We start from the raw sequence: 20605 nt of genomic DNA, 5'->3' as shown, positions 1-20605 counted from the left end.
GTGGGGTTGAGGGGAGCTTAAGAAGGTGAAGGGAAATGAGAAATCAGAAGCTTCAGTGATCCAAAGCAAACTTTATCTCTGATAGTATAAAACATCAGTGGTCGACATGGCATAGGGTACAGGTGATTTGGGCAACCAAGTAAAGAGTTATTTATACTGGTCAATACTGATTTTGTCTACAGAGCTCTGACTAAAGACAAAATGTTAACAGAACAGCAGGATCAAGGATTGACCCATCACCAATTTAAAAACACCATACAGCAGCTATTATTGGAGAAAAGGTCTTGGCGATCTCATATTGTTAGACACAAACTTCACCGGTTGTGGCCAGTAGCCCTGTGATAGTTGCTCAATCAATAGAAAGGGAAATCCCGCTGTCATACCCCCCATGAACACAACTGAACCAGAAAGATAATGTTTAAAAATAATTTGTGCTACATGGTCAGTAGACCACTCTCATCCTTCACATGTTGGCTGAAAGTCAGTAAATAAAATCAGCAACTCAAGAATTAAAATGAAAAAATTATGCAACATTGGAGAAGGCCAACAGGTTTTTGTGCCATACCTATACAGGACTCCTGATTACAACAAATCTTTCAGTCAGTGAAGATCTTTATATTCAAGGTTTTCATATTACATTTATAGAAGAGGTGCCCTTACGATATGAAAATAACATTTTTTGTAGTTTTTGAAAAATTCATTTTACTGTGTTCATTGAAGGATACAGCAGTGATACAGCAGTGATCTAGAAAATCTTGACCATTGGACATCCCAAAGTAGTTTCTAATAATGTGCTCGCCAGCTGCGCTTGGGAGTCTCTAAGCATCTAGATTATCCAGATAATCACCTAATTAGCAGCAGTTTGGAGGTCTTGAAGACTAGAGGAACAAATAAAAAAGTAACAAAGAAGAAATTCCTGCAAAAAGAAGTGGAACTAAGATTTCGAGCAGGGATAGTTGGTCCTTACTCTTTAGCAATAGGCAAAAAACTGAGCTGCCTTCAGCAGAAAGGAGGTTGGCCACCAGCATGGGGCACACCTAAACTATGATTTTGTGTATAGTGTCTTACTTCTACAGGTGGTGCTATAACCCAGCAGTCAAGATCTTCTAGAACACTGCTGTGTCCTCTTTCATTAACCGGAAGAGGTATTCATCTTTTATTCATTTTTTAGGGGTTTCAAACATGTTTATATACTATTAGGAAAAATAAAGTTGATGTTTTATCATTGAATTTCTGCTGCACTTTTTTTGGCTCAAATCTCAACTCTGTTGGATAACTGTTAATATCATAGAGTGAACATTTTTTCTTGACACTATATACAACCATTTTACAAAGTTTGATGCAAATGTATGAACTTTTTATAGGTGTTGTACTTCTGATATTTCCATTTCTCCTAATAAAAAAGACATGACATCTTTTCTACACTTTTTTGTACAAGATTTATCTTAAGTCAACTGCACAGTGTTGGCTTATATTACAATTATAAAAGCCTAATTGCAAACTAAAAATGAATAATGACTCAGTCAAATAAATCTAGCCAAAAATAAATCTTCTCATTTTATTAACAGATATGTGGCTCAGAATGCAAAGTTTGTGAAATGAATATTGTTTTGCACACGAAGGAAAATGTGGCATTCAATAATAATATTCATATTATACATACAGTGAAACTCCAGGTCACAAATTCCTATGTGACTTGCTATCATCCTAAGCAATTACATCAAAATGAATAAACCAAAATGTACAGGACTTTTAATTCCAGCATCCACAAAGTACATTTTACAGCACACGTAAAGTAGAGAAATACAAATGTTTTATCTATACATCAATGTATTAAAACCACACCAACAATGCCCATTAATCACACTGCTCTTTCGAAGCCCTTAAGTACAAGTAAGCATAGAGTGGCAAGAAAAAAAGTATCGAGCCTCTTTGAATAAACTGTTTTTCTGCAGTAATTTGCCATAAAATGTGAACTGATCCTCATCTAAGTCACAGTAATAGACGAATACAATGTGTTTACCCCGTCATGTCGGCCTCTCGTCTCTTTAAGAGGTTTTTTGATGCCCGGAGGCAGGGCAGGGTTTCTGATCATGTGACCGCCGTGATTGACTGCAACATGATCTGAAAGCTCCCAATCACAAGTAGAGATTGGGAGCTTTCCGTTAGCCACCGGTAACACTGCCAGGAGTGCACTCTTGGCACAGCTCTGTTTACATTCTGGTACACATATATGCTGCCTCTCAGCGTTAACCAAGTGAACCCTTGGAGTTAATAGCTAGTCAAACCTCCTTTCGCAGAAATGACTTCAAGTAATGGCTTTCGGTAGCTCTGCATCATACCTGCACAACGTTCATGAAGAATTTCTGATCCTTCCTCTATATAAAACTGCTTCAGCTCAAAAACATTTGGAGGATGTTCCATGTGAACGTCTCTCTTGAGGTCGAGACAGCCTGGATGGAGATGGCGGCCATGAGCCATATGTAATTAAGGCCTGGACTCCTCCACATTCTAACTGGATTAGGCATATATATAAATATGGGCCAACTTATTATGGTGGGCCTCTATCTTTTGGGATCTCGCCACTGCTTGTGTGTGGGCTGCAGTTTTATATCTACCTAGTATGTTTTTATGCAATACTGAACCCCTTTTTAATCTCATTGCTAATTTCAACCCCCAATGGCCCCCATTCCTTTTTCAAATTGTAGCAATATCTAAGTCCAATATTTACTTGCAGATGGTACTCCCTTTGCTTGGGCACTTATTTGCTTTTGGGTCCTTCAGGGGGTTCATGTGCTGCTGACTTGCCTGGTGTTTGGAGAGTGGCCTAAGCCAGCCCCACCTGATTGCACTGTTATATATACCATGTGTATCTATTGTTTGTAAGTAAATGTTTTTGCACAGTAGCCTAATATAATAACACATATACCAAATATGTTATAAATTGTATGTGAATTATGTAATATCCATCTTATATCCCTACATTGATTTTGATATATAGTATTTCAGAGGTCTATATACCCACTAATTCCCTTGGAAGAATGAAATCTTCAGAAACATGTCAGGATGCATTCAAGATTTTTCGTAAGCTGACCAAGTTTATTTCTGGCAGTTCTCTGGGGTATATTTTGGTGCAATTGGGTAGACTTTATATATGCACAATGTTGTTTGTTTATTATACAATAATTGTCTTTTATATGTGAAATTTATATTGGACTGATGTCCTTTTTACTCTGTATTCCAAAATAAAAATTGGCATTTAGCCTTTTAATCCAACTTACTGCCTGTACTCTGTGGGGTTATACAGACCACAGCATCGATGGGGGTTAGGGTCTGGGCTCTGACTGGGCCATTCCAAAAAGCACATTTTCTTTTTCTGAAGCCAATCTGTGGTGGATTTATTTTGATGCTAAGGGTCACCACTATCCTGCTGCATCAACCAACTTCTACTAAGCTTCAGCTGGGGGACAGCCACCCTGACATTATCCTGTAGTATATGTTGGTAAATTTGGGAATTCATTTTCTCTTTAATGATGGCAAGTTGTCCAGGCCCTGAGGCAGAAAAGCAAGCCCAAATCATGATGTTCCATCCACTATACTTCACCATTGGGTTAGTGCTTTGATGTTGGTAAGCTGTGGCCTTTTTGCGCCATACATATTGCTGAGTATTCTTCCCGAACAATTCAACTTTTATTTCATCAGTCCACAAAACATTTTCCAGGTAGAGTTGTGGTTTGCCAAGGCATTGTTTGTTTTGAAAATCTCTGGAGCACAGCAATGTTTTTTTTTTTTAGAGCTGTGGTTTCCTCCGTGGTTTTTTTCCATAGACACCCTGCCTGTTCAAAGACTTACTTATGATAGACTCATGAACAGAGATGTTTGCCAGTTTTAGTGAGGTCTTCAAGCCTTTACTTATGGGTTATTCTTTACATCATTTAGGGTTTCTGCTTTGTGACTTGGGAGACATCTTGGCTGGGCGCCCACTTCTAGGAAGTGTAGCCATAGTACTAAACTGTCTCCATTTATAGACAATTTGTATATCTGTCAACTGATAGATGTCTAAACACTTTGCTTTGTATCCCTTTCCAGAGATCAACAGTACAACAGATCAACTACTCTTGATCATATGTCTTCAGAGAGTTGCTTTTTGCAAGGCATGGTTCACATCAGGTGAAGCTTGGACAGCAATCTTAAAATGTTTGAGTGTCTTTTATCAAAGTAGCTCCAAACCAAACCCTCCTAACTAATTTCATTAAATGGAATCCAGGTGTGCAAACGTTTGACTCCATTTGCTTCTGTTGAAGTACATTTTTATGGAATCCCTTACTTTTTTTCCTCCAGCACTTTGAATGTTTAATGGGTGTGTTCAAAAAAGACAAAAGGAATTAGATTTTTTTTTGTGTTTGTTAGCAGCTTAAGTACATTGTGTTAGTCTATTGTTGTGACCTAGATGAGGATCAGATCACATTTTATGGCAAAATACTGCAGAAAACCAAGTAATTCCAAGGGGTTCACATACTTTCTCTTGCCACTGTATGCAGTATTCAAATGGTATAAGCTGAGTGACAGTTCCTAACTATGAACAATACAGTCCAATCATGTACAATTATGGGGTTTATGTTATCCTTGGTATGCCAGTCACTTCTTCAGGACACCCCCCCCCCCCCCAAGCAGATGGCATACAGTTAGGTCCATAAATATATGGATACAGGCACAATTTTGGATTTTTTAAGGTATTTACCAAAACATATTCAAGCTATAGTTATATCATGGAATATGGGCTGAATGTGCACATCTAAATCGGAGGAATGGTTTAGGAATTACAGCTCTTAAGAATAGCCATCCCCCTTTTTCAAGGGACCAAAAGTAAGTGGACAATTGAGTCAAACGCTGTTTCATGGCCAGGTGTGGGCTACTCCTTCATTATTGCTTCATCAATTAAGCATGTAAAAGGTCTGGAGTTGAATCTAATTATGGTATTTGCATTTGGAATCTATTGCGGTGAACCTACATCATGCATTCAAATGAGCTGTCCATGCAAGTGAAATAGGCCATTGTAAGGCTTAAAAAACTACACAAATCCTTCAGAGAGATAGCAGCAACATTAGGAGAGGCCAAATCATAGGTTTGGTACAGGAAAGAAGAATGCACTGGTAAGCTCAGCAACATTAAAAGGCCTGGACGTCCACGGAAGACAACAGTGGTGGATGATCGCAGGATCCTCTCTATGGTAAAGAAAAACCCATTCACAACACCCAGGCAAGTGAAGGACACTCTCCAGGAGGTGTGTGTATCATTGTCAAAGTCTACAATCAAGAGAAGACTTCGCTAGAGCAAATACAGAGGGTTCACCACAAGGTGCACACCATTTATAAGCCCGAAGAATAAAAAAAACAGATTAGACTTTGCCAAAAAAAGCTAGACCAGTTCTGGAAAAGCGTTCTTTGGACAGATGAAACCAAGATTAATCTGTACCAGCAGGACGGAAAGAAAAAAGTGTGGAGAAGGATTTGAACAGCTCATGATCCAAAGCACACAACGTCAATACACACTGCAAAAACAACCCAGGAGCTTTTGAAGGAAAAGAAGTGGAATAGTCTGCAATGGCCGAGTCAATCACCTCAACCCAATTAAACATGAAATGCACTTGCTGAAGGCAAAACTAAAGGCAGAAAGACCCACAAACAAAGAACAACTGAAGACAGCTATGGCAATGTCCATGGGTTCCAGACCTTAGGCAGTCATTACCAGTAAAGGTTTCTCAACTAAATATTAAAAATTAACATTTTATTTATGATTATATTAATTTGTCTAATTACATTTGAGCCCCTGAAAATGGGGGGACTATGTATAAAAAAGGCTGCAGTTCCTAAAATGTTTTACTGGATATTTATGTTCAACCCCCTGAATTAAAGCTGAATCTCTGCGCTTCAAATTCATTTGGATTGTTTTGTTTTAAATTGAAAATTGTGCCTGTGTCCAAATATATATGGTCCTAACTGTATGTCGGTTACAGAATTTCTTACTATGTACACTTGAATTTCTTAGTCTGAACACATGGTTTAATGATATCACAAGTCTCTACACTGTATAATGTCTAGTTAAGCCCTTCATTCACATTAAACATGGGTTCGCAATCGTGCTAGTTCAGCTGAACTCACACGTTTTCAAACCTGCATTTCAGTGCGAGTTTGGGGGCGATTTGAAAGACATCTGTGCGGGATGTTTGCCTATTGAAATCGACCCTGAAGTCACCAAAAGTAGTGCAGGAACTACTTTTGGAAATTGGTTTGCAGCCGCAATGAAAAGGACAGTGCCATTAGGCACTAGGCTGCAATTTGACATGTCAAATCGCATGTCAAATTGTGCCGATGTGAACAGGGGCTAAAACCAAAGAAAAATTGTTGCCCTGTCTCTCAGTCCTCAAACATTCACAAGATCTGCAGTGCCCTCCAAAACGACTACTAGAAACTATGGTCTAACAAAAGCCTGAATAGTAGGACACCTCTTCATGCCCTCTGGCGTCCCATCATTGCTGGTACAACTTTCGAAAGGCAATGCAGGTCACAGGCATGTTTAAATATTTGGGGAATGAGGGACAGGACATTATACAGCTCATAAACTTGCGATTATCATTAAACCAAGTGTTTTTACTAAGAAAATCAAGTGTCCGTACGAAGGTATTCCGTAACCAACTTATACCATCTGACTACCTTATTTGTGCTGTAAACCTAACTTTGTGTATGATGGAATTCAAAGCCTTGTACATTTTGGTATATTCATTTGGAAGTTTTTTGTTATATTACTTGTGCACAATGTTCTTTTTCATTACAGGTACACTGAAATGTATTATATTATAATGAAATTTGATAATCGAATGACAAAAATCTTATTACAAAAGTGCAGTTTCTGGATCAGCTGTAAGTACAAACACAAATGTGTGAAAATTCTTTGTTTGGGCATCTGCAATAAAGAATACCTTTACACTGTATATACTGTACTTTATTATAAATAGCCAACCAGCAGAATGTCTATATAAAGGAATTAACCAAATTGGAAAAATGTATGGTCTAAGCTATTCTGACCATGGTTGTAGTTGCCAGCTGAGATGGTTGCAGTATCTCAGAAACTTCTGCCTTCCTGGGGGTTTCAAACACTGAGTTTACAGAGAATAGTGTATGTACAACCCTAATTCCCAAAAAAGCTGGGTCACTGTGTAAAATCCACATAAAAAAAAAAAAAAAAAGATTTGCAAATCTCATAAGCCCAAATGTTATTTCCAATAGAATATAGAAAACATATCAAATGTTTAAACTGAGAAAATGCACAACTTTAGGAAAAAAATAAGGCTATTTTGAAATTGATGGCAGCAACACATCTTAAAAAAAGTTTGGACAGTGCAACAAAATGAGGTTAATTGGCAACAGGTCAGTAACATGATTGGGTATGAAAACAGCATCTTAGAGAGTCAGAGTGTCTCAGAAGTAAAGATGAAAAGGGTTTGGTGCTCCTTCCATGTATGCACATCAGAAGTAATGATGGGCAGAGTTTCACAATCCATTACAGGTGGAAAATGACACATAATTGCTTTTTTGCCCAGTTTTTGTTTGTGACAACCATTATAGTTCTGCAGTTTGTAGTGCTTAGTGTAGATGTTAACATGTTATTGCAGTATGTCTTCATATCACCTTCCAGTATGTTTCACAGTCAAGAGCAATGGACATTACTTATTTTAGCAGAAAACACTAAGCAGTGTAAAAAGGTTAATTGAAATGCCTTTTCACAAATAAATTATCTCAGGAATGTTTTTGATTTCTTCAGCAAGCGCACACATAAAATAATTACCAGAAGATCAATAACACCTGCTCTTTGGCCTATTCTCTAATGAAAACCAATTAAATATTTAACCATGCTAAAGGCTTGTTTAGATTTAACTACAAATGATCTGAAAATATTGTACATTTGAAGGAATGCTAAAGCCAGATTTGGAAATGTGGTTCCTTTCGGCTTATGTTTTTTACTCCTGGAAGATGGGTCACCAGACAACCCAAGATAAAAATGTGATGTTGCATAGAATGGCTCTTATGGGCCGTACACACAGGCCAAATATTGGACGGCATCGGCCGGTTCAATAGAAACCCAGCTGACATTCTGCCAGTGTGTCTGGCAGCTGGTCCAGCTTCTGTCGAAGGGCCATGACCAAAAGAGGTCTGCCCATCAGCATCTGATCAGCACCCTTAGCCAATGGCTGAGAGCGCTGACCGGTGTGTTCTGGCGGGGTGGGCTGTCCCCCTGTAAGAACACCATAGCTCAGTGGGGAGATCGCTGTACTAACATCGGATTCACAGCTGCTCCTCTCTAGCTCTTCAGATTTTTTTCATCAGGAGTTGAGCGGAAAAAAAATAATAGTGTCTACCAGGCTTTAGAAGTGAGCATCAGTCTATGCAGCAGAGATCACTGCCCACTACTGACATTAAAGAGGACAAAGGGAGAACCTGGCTTATCATGTGACCACCCTGTTGACACCTCGACCTAAAGTTGAAGTGTATTGTATGCAAAGAATACCTTCTCTTGTCCTCCACTAATAAACATACACTTAAACCTTTTCAATTGCATAGTTTTGTTTTCAAAGAAATACCACTTTTTCCAGACTGGGCAATGTCAATACTAGGTCTGTCTGATGCTCTTTGGTGGAAGGGTCACAGCATTACTTCACAGCACTTTGCCTCAGATTTTCTTTCAAACGCACAAGATGATGTAACACATCCCTGGCATCTATTTAGACCCATGTGTTCCTCGATGTGTGCCTCCGTATGCCACAGACTTTAGCTTTGCAGTCCGCTGATTTATTGGTTGCGCATACATGTCCAAAGGGATGCCGAGTATGAGTTCTTTCAAATAATGCTCAGGAACAAAATTATTGATGGCAGAGAAATTTAAACAACAGAGCTCTGCTCTAGGTCAACCAATTTTCAGGCACACCTCACACACTGAGAGGGTGCCAGCCCAGTTTGCACACCTGTGAATGAAAAAAGAAAAGTCCAGGTGGTCGTTCTCCAAGTATTGTAGCCCACCTTTAATAATGGTTCATTGGTTAATAATGGTTAAGCAGCATAAAAACACCAAGATAATCACCGTGGGGTAGAGAGAGTTTAACATGTTTTGCGCTCCTCTTAACTAGGAGCACAAAACACGTTAACCTTTCTCCCCCACTGTAATTGTCTAGGTGTTTTTATGCTGCTTTGTTCATGAATGGTTAATAAAGGTGGACAACAATGCTTGGAAAATGACAGTCTGGACTATTCTTCTTTCATTCAGAGCAAGCTAACAGCTGTAAGAGGGGGGCCATTGACAGCAGAGAACAGAAGAAGATGTGAATGAGAAATGATGGTCTTGAAAAATGAAGCCTTAAATGAAGTCTTTCAGACAGTTAATGAAGGCAGGCTCAAGATAGCTGCTGCGGATTTCAAAGGCTATATTACGGAGATGCAAGTTTTCAGGGAACTGAGGGTAATCAGACATGGACTTGCTACGCATGTGGGTAAAAAAAGAAGGCTTGAGTTCAGCTTCACCCCACATTCACATTTGTCGGTTTTGACATGCGATTTGACATGTCAAATCACATGTTAAATCAAAGCCAATTGCCGGCAATGGCACCGCCTGAATCAGTGCGACCTCGACTTTGCAGCGCTGCACAGATTTCCAAAAGTAGTTTCTGTACTACGTTCCGTGACTTTGGGGGCGATTTCAATAGATATCTGTGCAGGAACCACACAGATGTCTGTGAAATTGCCCCTGAAGAGGTCTGTGAAATTGCCCCTGAAGATGTCTGTGAAATTGCCCTTAAAGAGGTCTGTGAAATCGCCCCTGAAGATGTCTGAAATCGCCCCTGAAGATGTCTGAAATCGCCCCTGAAGAGGTCTGTGAAATCGCCCCTGAAGTCAGAACTGAAAATGCTGCTTTGAAATCGGACGCATTCAGCTGAACTCGCACATTTTTAAACCAGCCTCAGTGTGAATCTAGACTTAAAGTAAAACCATTGGGAAGATGTCTCTTCACTTTCAGTCCCACAACAGGAAATGAGAGAGAGAAAGTGAGAGAAATCTCTAGTAGTCACAAACACTGGTGTCCCCATTCAGAAATGTCCTCTATTCCTTGTTCTGATGTCAACTCAAAATTTGTGAATTTCTTTAACTCTCACTTTTGGTGATAATGGTCACCAGAACAAATAGAGAGGGTGAATCTCTCTAAAGGAGACCGAGGCAGAAATAAAAATCTGACAGGTGTTCTAATCCTTCGCCACTCTATCCAAAACTTTAAAAAAAAGATTTGCGTCCACTTATATATTAAGGTACACTATATTACTAACAGTATTGGGATACCTGCTTTTACACGCACATAAACTTTAATGGCACCCCAGTCTTAGTCCGCTGGGGTTCATTATTGAATTGGTCCACCCTTTGCAGCTATAACAGCTTCAACTCTTCTGGAAAGGCTGTCCACAAGGTTTAGGAGTGTGTCTATTGGAATGTTTGACCATTCTTCCAGAAGCGCATTTGTGAGGTCAGACATTGATGTGGACAAGAAGGCCTGGCTCGCAGTCTCCGCTCTAATTCATCCCAAAGTTGTTCTATCAGGTTGAGGTCAGGTCTCTGTGCAGGCCATTCAAGTTCCTCCACCTCAAACTCGCTCATCCATATTTTTTTTGGACCTTGATTTGTGCACTGGTCCAAATCATTTGATGGAGGGGGGATTATGGTGTGGCATTCCAGGGGTTGGGCTTGGAGAAGGGAACTCTTAAGGCGTCAGCATACCAAGACATTTTGGACAATTTAATGCACCCATCTTTGTGGGAACCGTTTGGGGATGGCCCCTTCCTGTTCCAACATGACTGCCCACCAGTGCACAAAGCAAGGTCCATAAAGACATGGATGAGTGAATTTGGGGTGGAGGAACTTGACTGGTCTGCACAGAGTCCTGACCTCAACCCGCTAGAACACCTTTGGGATAGACTGGAGACTGCGAGCAAGGCCTTCTCGTCCAAAAATTAGTGTCTAACCTCACAAATGTGCTTCTGCAACCCCTGGCCCTCCACCCCCTTTTCCACATAGCTAAAGACTTTATTACTTACCTGTGGATAAAAATTGGTAGGTCGCCATCGCCCATATATCACCTCAATATCCCCCCCACCATCACAAAGATTGTCGGCGAATTAGATACTTGGGCGGGCTTCCCCCACTCCCTCTTCGGTAGATGTCACCTTTATAAGATGGTTAGCTTCCCCAAATTGTTATACCCGCTCCAAACTATTCCGATCCTAATTAAACACAAAGATATCCAAAGACAAATGTGCTTCTGGAAGAATGGTCAAACATTTCCATGGACACACTCCTAAACCTTTTGGACAGCCTTCCCAGAAGAGTTGAAGGGATGTCATTAAAGTTCACGTGCTTGTAAAGGCAGATGTCCAAATACATTTGGTAACATAGTGTATGTATTGAGAAACGTTAAAAACATATTGTGGAGATGGTTTCTGCTAACTAGAGTTCTGCTTTAACTGCTGTAGACCATTACTTTGTCTACAACACTGAAGCTTCTGCTGCTCAGTAAGTAGAAATGGTACTTTTCCTTTATTATGATATATTTGAATTATGCAACAAAAAGCCTAAAAACAAAACTAAATCTGCTGTCAGCATAAATACTATCACCCAGCTGTTGACAGGAGAATGGATTTGCTCAGGGCGAGAACATTTTCTGGCAGACAGAAGACAGAGTGCAAGCCTTACCTGTTAATAGAAAGTGATGCTACAGATCTAATCAGAGAAGCTACAGCACCGACTTTAGCAGCTTCAGTTGCTCCCCTTGATCTATATTGTACTGTTTCTCCATAGCTGACATATGGCTGGTTGTAAACAACTATCTTCCCTTTGGCTTCTTGTGCTCTGCTCTGCAGCTCAGCAAAAGACGACACTACAATCACTTCTGCTGATATTCCTGAAAGATAAAACGATAAACTGATCAGTCTTTTCCATGATTCGCTGCAGTAGAACTCTAATGCAAAACATTAGGCACTATCCAAAGATTATATAAGAAGAATCTGTAACAGCCCAGTATATGTGACTCATAACTTATTAGGAATACTGTTATAAAGGCATCAAAAAGATTACCGTGAAGATAGGCCCATGCCCCAATAATATATAACCACAACTATCTAGAGATAAAGTAGGGGTTTCTAGGCTAATTGGGAGAAGGAAGACCAGAGAACCAATACATTAAAATAGAATTACTTTATTAAATGTATTTAAAATAAAATTTGTATACACACGGGGATGTTTAAGGGCACATATAAAACATCCCTTATATGCAAAACATATGTTAAAAACCACAGCACAGAAATATTTCCCTATTATGGTAGCAATACATGCTTCAAGCTGATGTTGGTGCAAGAAGTCTTGGATGATATTCGGTTTGTAGGTCCCAATGAGCCAACGCGTTTCACATCAGGCTTCGTCAGGGCCAGAGAGACCGAGCAATGTTCTACAACAAGCATGAGCTTTTTTTACAAATTAGTCAACAGCTTTTGATGAGGTGAGCGTGTACTTTGTTCACTGATATGGTCACTATACAGCACATGTACAAGGAAACTGCACTTTCAAAATACTTCCCGGACTGTACACATACAATACACATCAAAACTGCTCTATCTCATTGTCCCCTCCCTACTATATTGTTTCTATACCATTTTTTCCTATATACACAGGCCTACAAGAGAACCCTCCATTGGTCTACAGCACTGGTCTACAAACTGAGGCCCTTTCGCTTGCTTTTATCCGGCCCTTGGGGCACGATTTGATTCACTGACACCAATGAAGGGCACAATTTATCCCAATGACACCAATAGTGGAGCACAATCACCACCAATTACATTATTGATCGGGCACAGTTCCTCCCAATGATACCAATGATGAGGCACAATTCTCACCAATGATATCTACAATGGAGCCCAATGACAACATTGATGGGGCACAATTCCTCCCAATGACACCAATGATGGAGGATTGTTCACTCCCACTGATACTCCGACATTTTGTACTTCCGATGGCCACAGTTCAGCCCTCCTGAAGTCTGAAGGACAGTAAACTGGCCCTTGGTTTAGAAAGCTTGGAGACCCTTGGTCTATGGTAAAAAGAGGAGACTTCTTCAGCACCCCTTTGTAAACATGCACATTCTTCTATAAGTGCAATGTCCAATCAGTAGGTTAAGCCCACTTTTCAGGACCATGCAGAGCCCATTCCTCAAAGTGACCTAGTGGTGCAGTTCAATGGTCTGACCCCTCCCGTTATTGGTGAGGTTCAACACAAGCCTGATGGTGCATTAAATTCAGTAGAAACACATACAGTATACAGTAAACCCCCCTCCATTGTGGGGGTTACGTTCAGGACCCAGCCGCGAAAAGTGAAAATCCGTGAAATAGAAAAACCCTATTAAAATGCGTTGTAGGCATGTTTTTTTTACTGTCACTGTACGTGTAAAAGCATTTTAAGGTCTTTAAACACACTTTTAAAACAATAGATACTCATTTAAACACATAAAAGATACTGAGAGACATAGCAAGAGCTATGGAAAACACAAAAATACTCAATTATTAATGATTTATATAGTAAAATAACAACATTACAAAAAAAAACGCAATATACCGGGACCGCAAAAACTGAACCGCGATGGAGCGGGGGTTTACTGTACTACGTAGGACCTTCTGTTCGTCTAAATACAAACAATCTGTATACCAATTGAATGGTATTGTATGCAACTGTTGGTGTTTCTATTCAAAAAGATTATCGTCCAATTGCTACGCATATGTATTCATGGAGAACTATAATTCTGTGCTGACAGTGTGCCCACTGCATGTTCCCAGTACAATGACCAAGCGGTAATGGACAACTCGCAGTCACTGTTTACAATGGAGAGCTCCCAATCATAGGACCATGTGACAGTCAATCACAGTGGTCACATAATCGGGATCACCACCTTCACCTTCTAGTATTTTAATTCTCTTGAAAGAATTATGGGGGCAGATTCACTAAAGGCAAACAAACTGTGCACATTGGAAGTGCAGTTGCTCCAGAGTTCAGTAACCACTAGCGGACCGCGTCATTGCAAAAATACTGTGACCGGGTGGCCGATCTGCACGGATCACATACAAGGGCTCTGTACATGGAGCAGAAAACAAACACATCATATTAGTAAAAGCGGCATATATTATACACTGATAGGCACACAGTTAACCCCTTGATAGCCCCTAGATGTTAACCCCTTCACAGCCAGTGTCATTAGTACAGTGACAGCTTATATTATTAGCACTGATCACTACATTAGTGTCACTGGTGATGTCAGTTTGTGTCAAATTGCCCACTGCGCTATCAAAGTCCCACTATAAGTCACTGGTCACCGCCATTACTAGTATAAAAAAAAAAAAAAAAATTCCAATATCTATCATCATATATAGAGCTATAATTTTCATGCCAACCAATATACACTTATTCTTTACCAAAAACATGTGATGTAGCAGAATTCATTTTGACCTTCATTTTTAAAGAAATGTGTTTGTTTTTTACTGGATATGGTTTATGGCAGAAAGTTAAAAATATATATATATTTTTTTTTAAAAATGTTGGTCTTTTTTAATGTAGATAATAAAAAATAAAAAACCCAGTGGTGACAAAATACCACCAAAAAAAAGTTTATTTGTGTAAAAAAGTGATATAAATTTCATTTGGGTACAAATTTGCATGACTGAGCTATTACCAGTTAAAGTAGCCCAGTGCTGAATAGCAAAAAATGCCCTGGTCATGAAGGGAGTAAAATCTTCTGGAGCCTAAGTGGTTAAATGAGGGGAAGCTCTACGGACTTCCATCATCCAATCATGTACAAGTAAAAATGCTGTTTTATTTTTATTTTCCTTGCATGTGATTGGGCATTCTTTGCAAAGTAAAGCTTCACCTCATTAATAAACGCTGTGGAGCAACTGCAAGGGTGTATTTTTAGGGCTCGATGTTTAACCCTTTCAAATCAGTGGCATTAGTACAGTGAGTGCATATTTTTAGCACTGATCACTGTATTAGCGTTACTGGTTCCCACAAAGTGTCAAGTAACATTTAGTGTTAGACCGCCGCAATATCGCAGTCCCACTATAAGTCGCTGATCGCCGCCATTAGAGCCGGTTCACACTGCCGCGACCATAAGTCGCCCCATGTCGGAGCGACTTTTTACCGCGACTTTACCGTGACTTCAGCGCGACTTGTGAATTATTTTGTATGACTTATATGACAGACAACTTTGTATTTGGCCAATCAGAATATGATGTGTTGTGACCTAATTCCCCTTTTCTGTTTTTTTTTTCTCATTTCCTCATTGCCCACCAGTGCCACGTATCAGTGCCACGAATCAGTGTCCACCAGTGCCACATATTAGTGCCACGTATCAGTGGCACGAATCAGTGTCCACCAGTGCCACGTATCAGTGCCACGTATCAGTGTCCACCAGTGCCACATATTAGTGCCACGTATCAGTGCCACGAATCAGTGTCCACCAGTGCCACGTATCAGTGCCACGAATCAGTGTCCACCAGTGCCACGTATCTGTGCCACAAATCAGTGTCCACCAGTGCCACGTATCAGTGCCACGAATCAGTGTCCACCAGTGCCACATATCAGTGCCACGTATCAGTGCCACGAATCAGTGTCCACCAGTGCCACGTATCAGTGCCACGTATCAGTGTCCACCAGTGCCACGTATCAGTGCCACATATCAGTGTCCACCAGTGCCACGTATCAGTGCCACGTATCAGTGTCCACCAGTGCCACGTATCAGTGTCCACCAGTGCCACGTATCAGTGCCACGAATCAGTGTCCACCAGTGCCACGTATCAGTGCCACGTGTCCGTGCCATGAATCAGTGTTCACCAGTGCCACGTATCAGTGCCACCTATCAGTGCCATGAATCAGTGTCCACCAGTGCCACATATCAGTGCCACGTATCAGAGCCACGAATCAGTGTCCACCAGTGCCAGGTATCAGTGCCAGGTATCAGTGCCACGAATCAGTGTCCACCAGTGCCACATATCAGTGCCACGAATCAGTGCCACGTATCAGTGTCCACCAGTGCCACATATCAGTGCCACGAATCAGTGTCCATCAGTGCCACTTATCTATGTCCACCCGTGCCATGCAGAGATAATGGTATATAGCAGGGGTCTTCAAACTACGGCCCTCCTGCTGTTCAGGAACTACAATTCCCATCATGCCTAGTCATGTCTGTGAATGTCAGAGTTTTACAATGCCTCATGGGATGTGTAACTATATAGGAACTGTAGGCATGGCTGCAATGTGGGGAATGCCTGGCTAATCTCTTTCTTCTTCCTGGAAAGTCTGATAACAAGTTGCTTCAAATAAGATAAGGATCCGACTTGGAGGCGACTCCCATTGAAGTCTATTGTGACAAGTCGGATACAAGTCACTTCAAAGTAGTACAGGACCCTTTTCTGAAGTCGGAGCGACTTCAGTAGTGCCAATTAAGACGGCACTCATTGATTAACATTGCTTTTGTTATGTCAAGCGACTTGGGGCGACTTGAGGGCACACAAGTCGCCTCACAAGTCGCGCTAGTGTGAATGGGCTCTCACTAGTACAAAAAAAATTATAAATAAAAATTCCAGTATATATCCCATAGTTTGTAGACACTGTAACTTTTATGCAAAACAATCAACATTGGTACGCTTATCAGGCTTTTTTTTTTACCAAAAATCTGTAGCAGAATACATATTGCCCTAAATTTATGAAGAAACTTGATATTTAATTTTTTTTATTAGCTATGTTTTATAGCAGAAAGTAAAAAATATATATATTTTTTTGTTTTGTAAATCTTCCGGAGGGCAAGTGGTTAATTAAATATCATTTGTCAATGTGTGTTATTGTGTGGAAAAGTTTGCTTCCATGCTTAGATTCTAATATCTGGCCCACCCTTTGCAGCTATAACAGCTTCAACTCTTCTGGGAAGGCTTCCACAAGGTTTAGGAGTGTGTCAATGGGAATGTTTGACCACTCTTCTAGAAGCACATTTGTGAGGTCAGGCACTGATGTTGGAAGAGAAGGCCTGACCCGCAGTCTCCTCTCTATGTCATCCCAAAGATGTTCTATTGGATTGAGGTCAGGACTCTGTGCAGGCCGGTCAAGTTCCTCCACCCCAAACTCACTCATCCATGTCTTTATGGACCTTGCATTGAGCACTGAGCCAAATCATTTGGTGGAGAGGATATTATGGTGTGGGGTTGTTTTTCAGGGGTTGGGCTGGGTCCCTTAGTTCCAGTGAAGGGAACTCTTACAGCATCAGCATACCAAGACATTTTGGACATTTTCATGCTCCCAACTTTGTGGGAACAGTTTGGATGGCCCCTTCCTGTTCCAACATGACTGTGCACCAGAGCACAATGCAAGGTCCATAAAGACATGGATGAGCCAGTTTGAGGAGGAGGAACCTGACTGGCCTGCACAGAGTCCTGATCTCAACCCGATAGAACACCTTTGGGATGAATTACAGTGGAGACTGCAAGTCAGGCCTTCTCTTTTAACATCAAAGTTGGGAGCATGAAATTGTCCAAAATGTCTTGGTATGCTGACACCTTAAGTGTTCCCTTCACTGGAGCTAAGGGACCAAGCCCAACCCCTGAATAACAACCCCACACCATAATCCCCCCTCCACCAAATTATTTGGACCAGTGCACAAAGTAAGGTCCAAAAAAAAAGCATGAATATGCGAGTTTGGGGTAGAGGAACTTGAATGGCCTGCACAAAGTCCTGGCCTTAACCCGATAGAACAATTTTGAGATGAATTCGAGCGGAGACTGTGATCTAGGCCTTCTTGTCCACATCAGTGCCTGACCTCACAAATGTGCCTCTGGAAGAATGGTCAAACATTCCCATAGACACACTCCTAAACCTTGTGGACAGCCTTCCCAGAAGAGTTGAAGCTGTTATAGCTGCAAAGGGTGGGCCAACTCAATATTGAACCCTACAGACTAAGACTGGGATGCCATTAAAGTTCATGTGCGTGTAAAGGCAGGCGTCCCAATACTTTTGGCAATATAGTGTATGTTCATGGGGGAAGCCTTTTTAGCTTATAATTGCTTAGCTGATTGGTAACCAAAGCCATGCAGTCTAAGCTGAAGGCAGGGGAACAGTTTATTACTACTAAACAAGCAGTTTATTCTCCTTGCCAGGAAAGGAAGTAAAAATGTGATTTTGTAATGCTGACGTTTGCTCTACTGATTCATGTGATGTGTGACTTTTAGTCATAGGTCTATCTGAAATGTTTCTTAAGTCCCAAGAAACAGAATGCATTAGGAAAGGATGAGGAAAGGGCAGACTGAACAGAGTGAGGTGATGCTTCACCATTGCCCAGTAATGTATGCAGGACGGGGGGGGTGGATCGGTGACCAAGTTGGAATACTCAGCTGCAATAGAGCAAAAATTCAATGAAAAGTATAACTAAAGGCATTTTCTTTCATTTATTTTGGATAGATTGCAGAGGGATTAGAATATGCTTGTCAGTTTTTATTGCGGTCTGTGCCCCCATAACCGAGATTCACCCTCTCCATTTGTTCCGTTTACCATTACAGTAAACCCCCCTCCATTGCGGGGGTTACGTTCCGGACCCAGCCGCGAAAAGTGAAAATCCGCGAAATAGAAAAACCCTATTAAAATGCATTGTAGGCATGTTTTTTTTACTGTCACTGTACGTGTAAAAGCATTTTAAGGTCTTTAAACACACTTTTAAAACAATAGAAACTCATTTAAACACATAAAAGATACTGAGAGACATAGCAAGAGCTATGGAAAACACAAAAATATTTCATTTTTAATGATTTATATAGTAAAATAGCATTACAAAAAAAAAAACGCAATATACCGGGACCGCAAAAACTGAACTGTGATGGCGCGGGGGATTACTGTATCATTATAAGTGGAAATAAAAGAAAATCCCATATTTTGGGTTGTCCCCAGAAAAGTAATAGCGGGGGAAGCTTCCAATGAAGATACTAGTTCTGGTTACCTGGGGGTTCCAAGAGATTCCCCTAATTTGCAGGGATTTCCTTTTACTTCCTGTTTAGCTCTGGGACAAGAAGTAAAGGTAAATCTCCCCAATGGGACAGGAAGTGAAGGCAAATCTCCCCAATGGGACAGGAAGTAACGGAAAATCTCCCCAAAGGGAGAGGAAGTGAAGGCAAATCTTACCAATGGGAGAGGAAGTGAAGGTAAATCTCCCCAATGGGACAGAAAGAAAAAACCCTCCCTTGCTATATATCCAAAATTTAAAAAAAAATAAAAATAGTTCTACTTTGAGCACACTTTACCAAACTTTGCCTTTCTAATCCATTAGGAAAATACAATAAGCACGCAAATACAACCTTTAACTTTCTACTGCTTTTCCAGGTGAGATCTAATGGAAGTCTCAACAGCCTTGGTAAAGTACCTGCAGAAATCCTCAAACACAAAAGTACTTACATTAAAAAAGAGATGTGCATGTTTGCAATTAGCAATCACATCCAAGTGCATTTTAGTAATACTCTCCTCTCCCTCCATTCATGATTTCTTTCTGCATAAAGCAAACCTGTGCTTTGCCGATGACTGCTCCCCGGCAGCATCTACTTAGCTACCTTTCACTCCCCTGCAGCTGGGAGCAGGAAACGGTGTTGACATAGGGCTGATTATCTCTCTGTCCCCATGTGACAACTCTTGGCCAGTCACCGTTCACCAGTGCTGCCATGTGGGGTTAGTCATATTCTCCTTCATAGTAATGGGTATTTGCCATATGCAGTAGCAATGCCAGTGCTTTTTGTTATTCTGTTGCAAACTTTCTGAACCGGAGATTCCACCAGTAACAACTTTTTCTTTTGCAAGCTTACAATAGTAAGCCGCTGCCTTGTAAGATCCTTCAGCTGACCAGTGGACCTCCTATCTGATAGAGCTAATGGCCAACTGAAGGAGCAGGCATGCAGTTAAAGTGGATGTAAACCCAATCTCAATTTCAAAAGTGATTTTCAGTCAATAATTAAAGTTAGACATGTGCGGTTCGTTTTGTTCCCGAATAAATATTCGGATGAATTTTTCATTATTCGGAGATTATTATTATTAATATACAGGATTTATATTAGGGATTGACCAATTATCGGCAATGCCGATATATCAGGGGCCGATATGCACTTTCCCCAATATATCGGAATCGGCCCCTGAGGTTACCGATATTGCCTATATTTTGGGAAAGTGCCTGTACCAGAGTGAATGCTGCAGCTAGAGGCATCACCCCGGTACCGGCGTCCATAGCCGACGGTCGGCTGACTTGTAATGACAACCAATGCGTCTGAGAAGCCGATCGGCTCACATTACAAGGAGCGGGAGGGGACGTCCCCCCCTGCCGCCGCCTTCTGTGGCTTGCCCGGGTCTCCCGTCCCACCGGGAGACCCGGGCAACCAGCCTGCACGGTCGCCGAAGACCCGATCAAAGCCGCATTCAGCTCTGATCGGGTCTCCATGTAAAAACCCGGAAGTGAT

General features: G+C 41.0%; 1 protein-coding gene across 4 annotated transcripts in view; it reads right to left on the bottom strand.

Annotated features, from left to right (window-relative positions):
• CPQ (carboxypeptidase Q) overlaps nucleotides 1–20605 on the bottom strand; it is a 740357-nt gene that overhangs the window by 510770 nt on the left and 208982 nt on the right. For all 4 annotated transcript variants that reach the window (XM_082258858.1, XM_082258857.1, XM_082258856.1 and 1 more), the window contains exon 3: nucleotides 11787–11994. In XM_082258858.1, the coding sequence (XP_082114984.1) occupies nucleotides 11787–11994 (208 nt within the window). The remainder of the gene's footprint in view (nucleotides 1–11786; nucleotides 11995–20605) is intronic.

The sequence above is a fragment of the Pelophylax lessonae genome (assembly GCF_965119305.1).
Source record: "Pelophylax lessonae genome assembly, chromosome: 5".
Taxonomy (NCBI): Eukaryota; Metazoa; Chordata; class Amphibia; order Anura; family Ranidae; genus Pelophylax; species Pelophylax lessonae.
The sequence above is the reverse complement of the archived record's forward strand: the minus strand, read 5'-3'. Positions and strand labels throughout refer to the sequence as shown.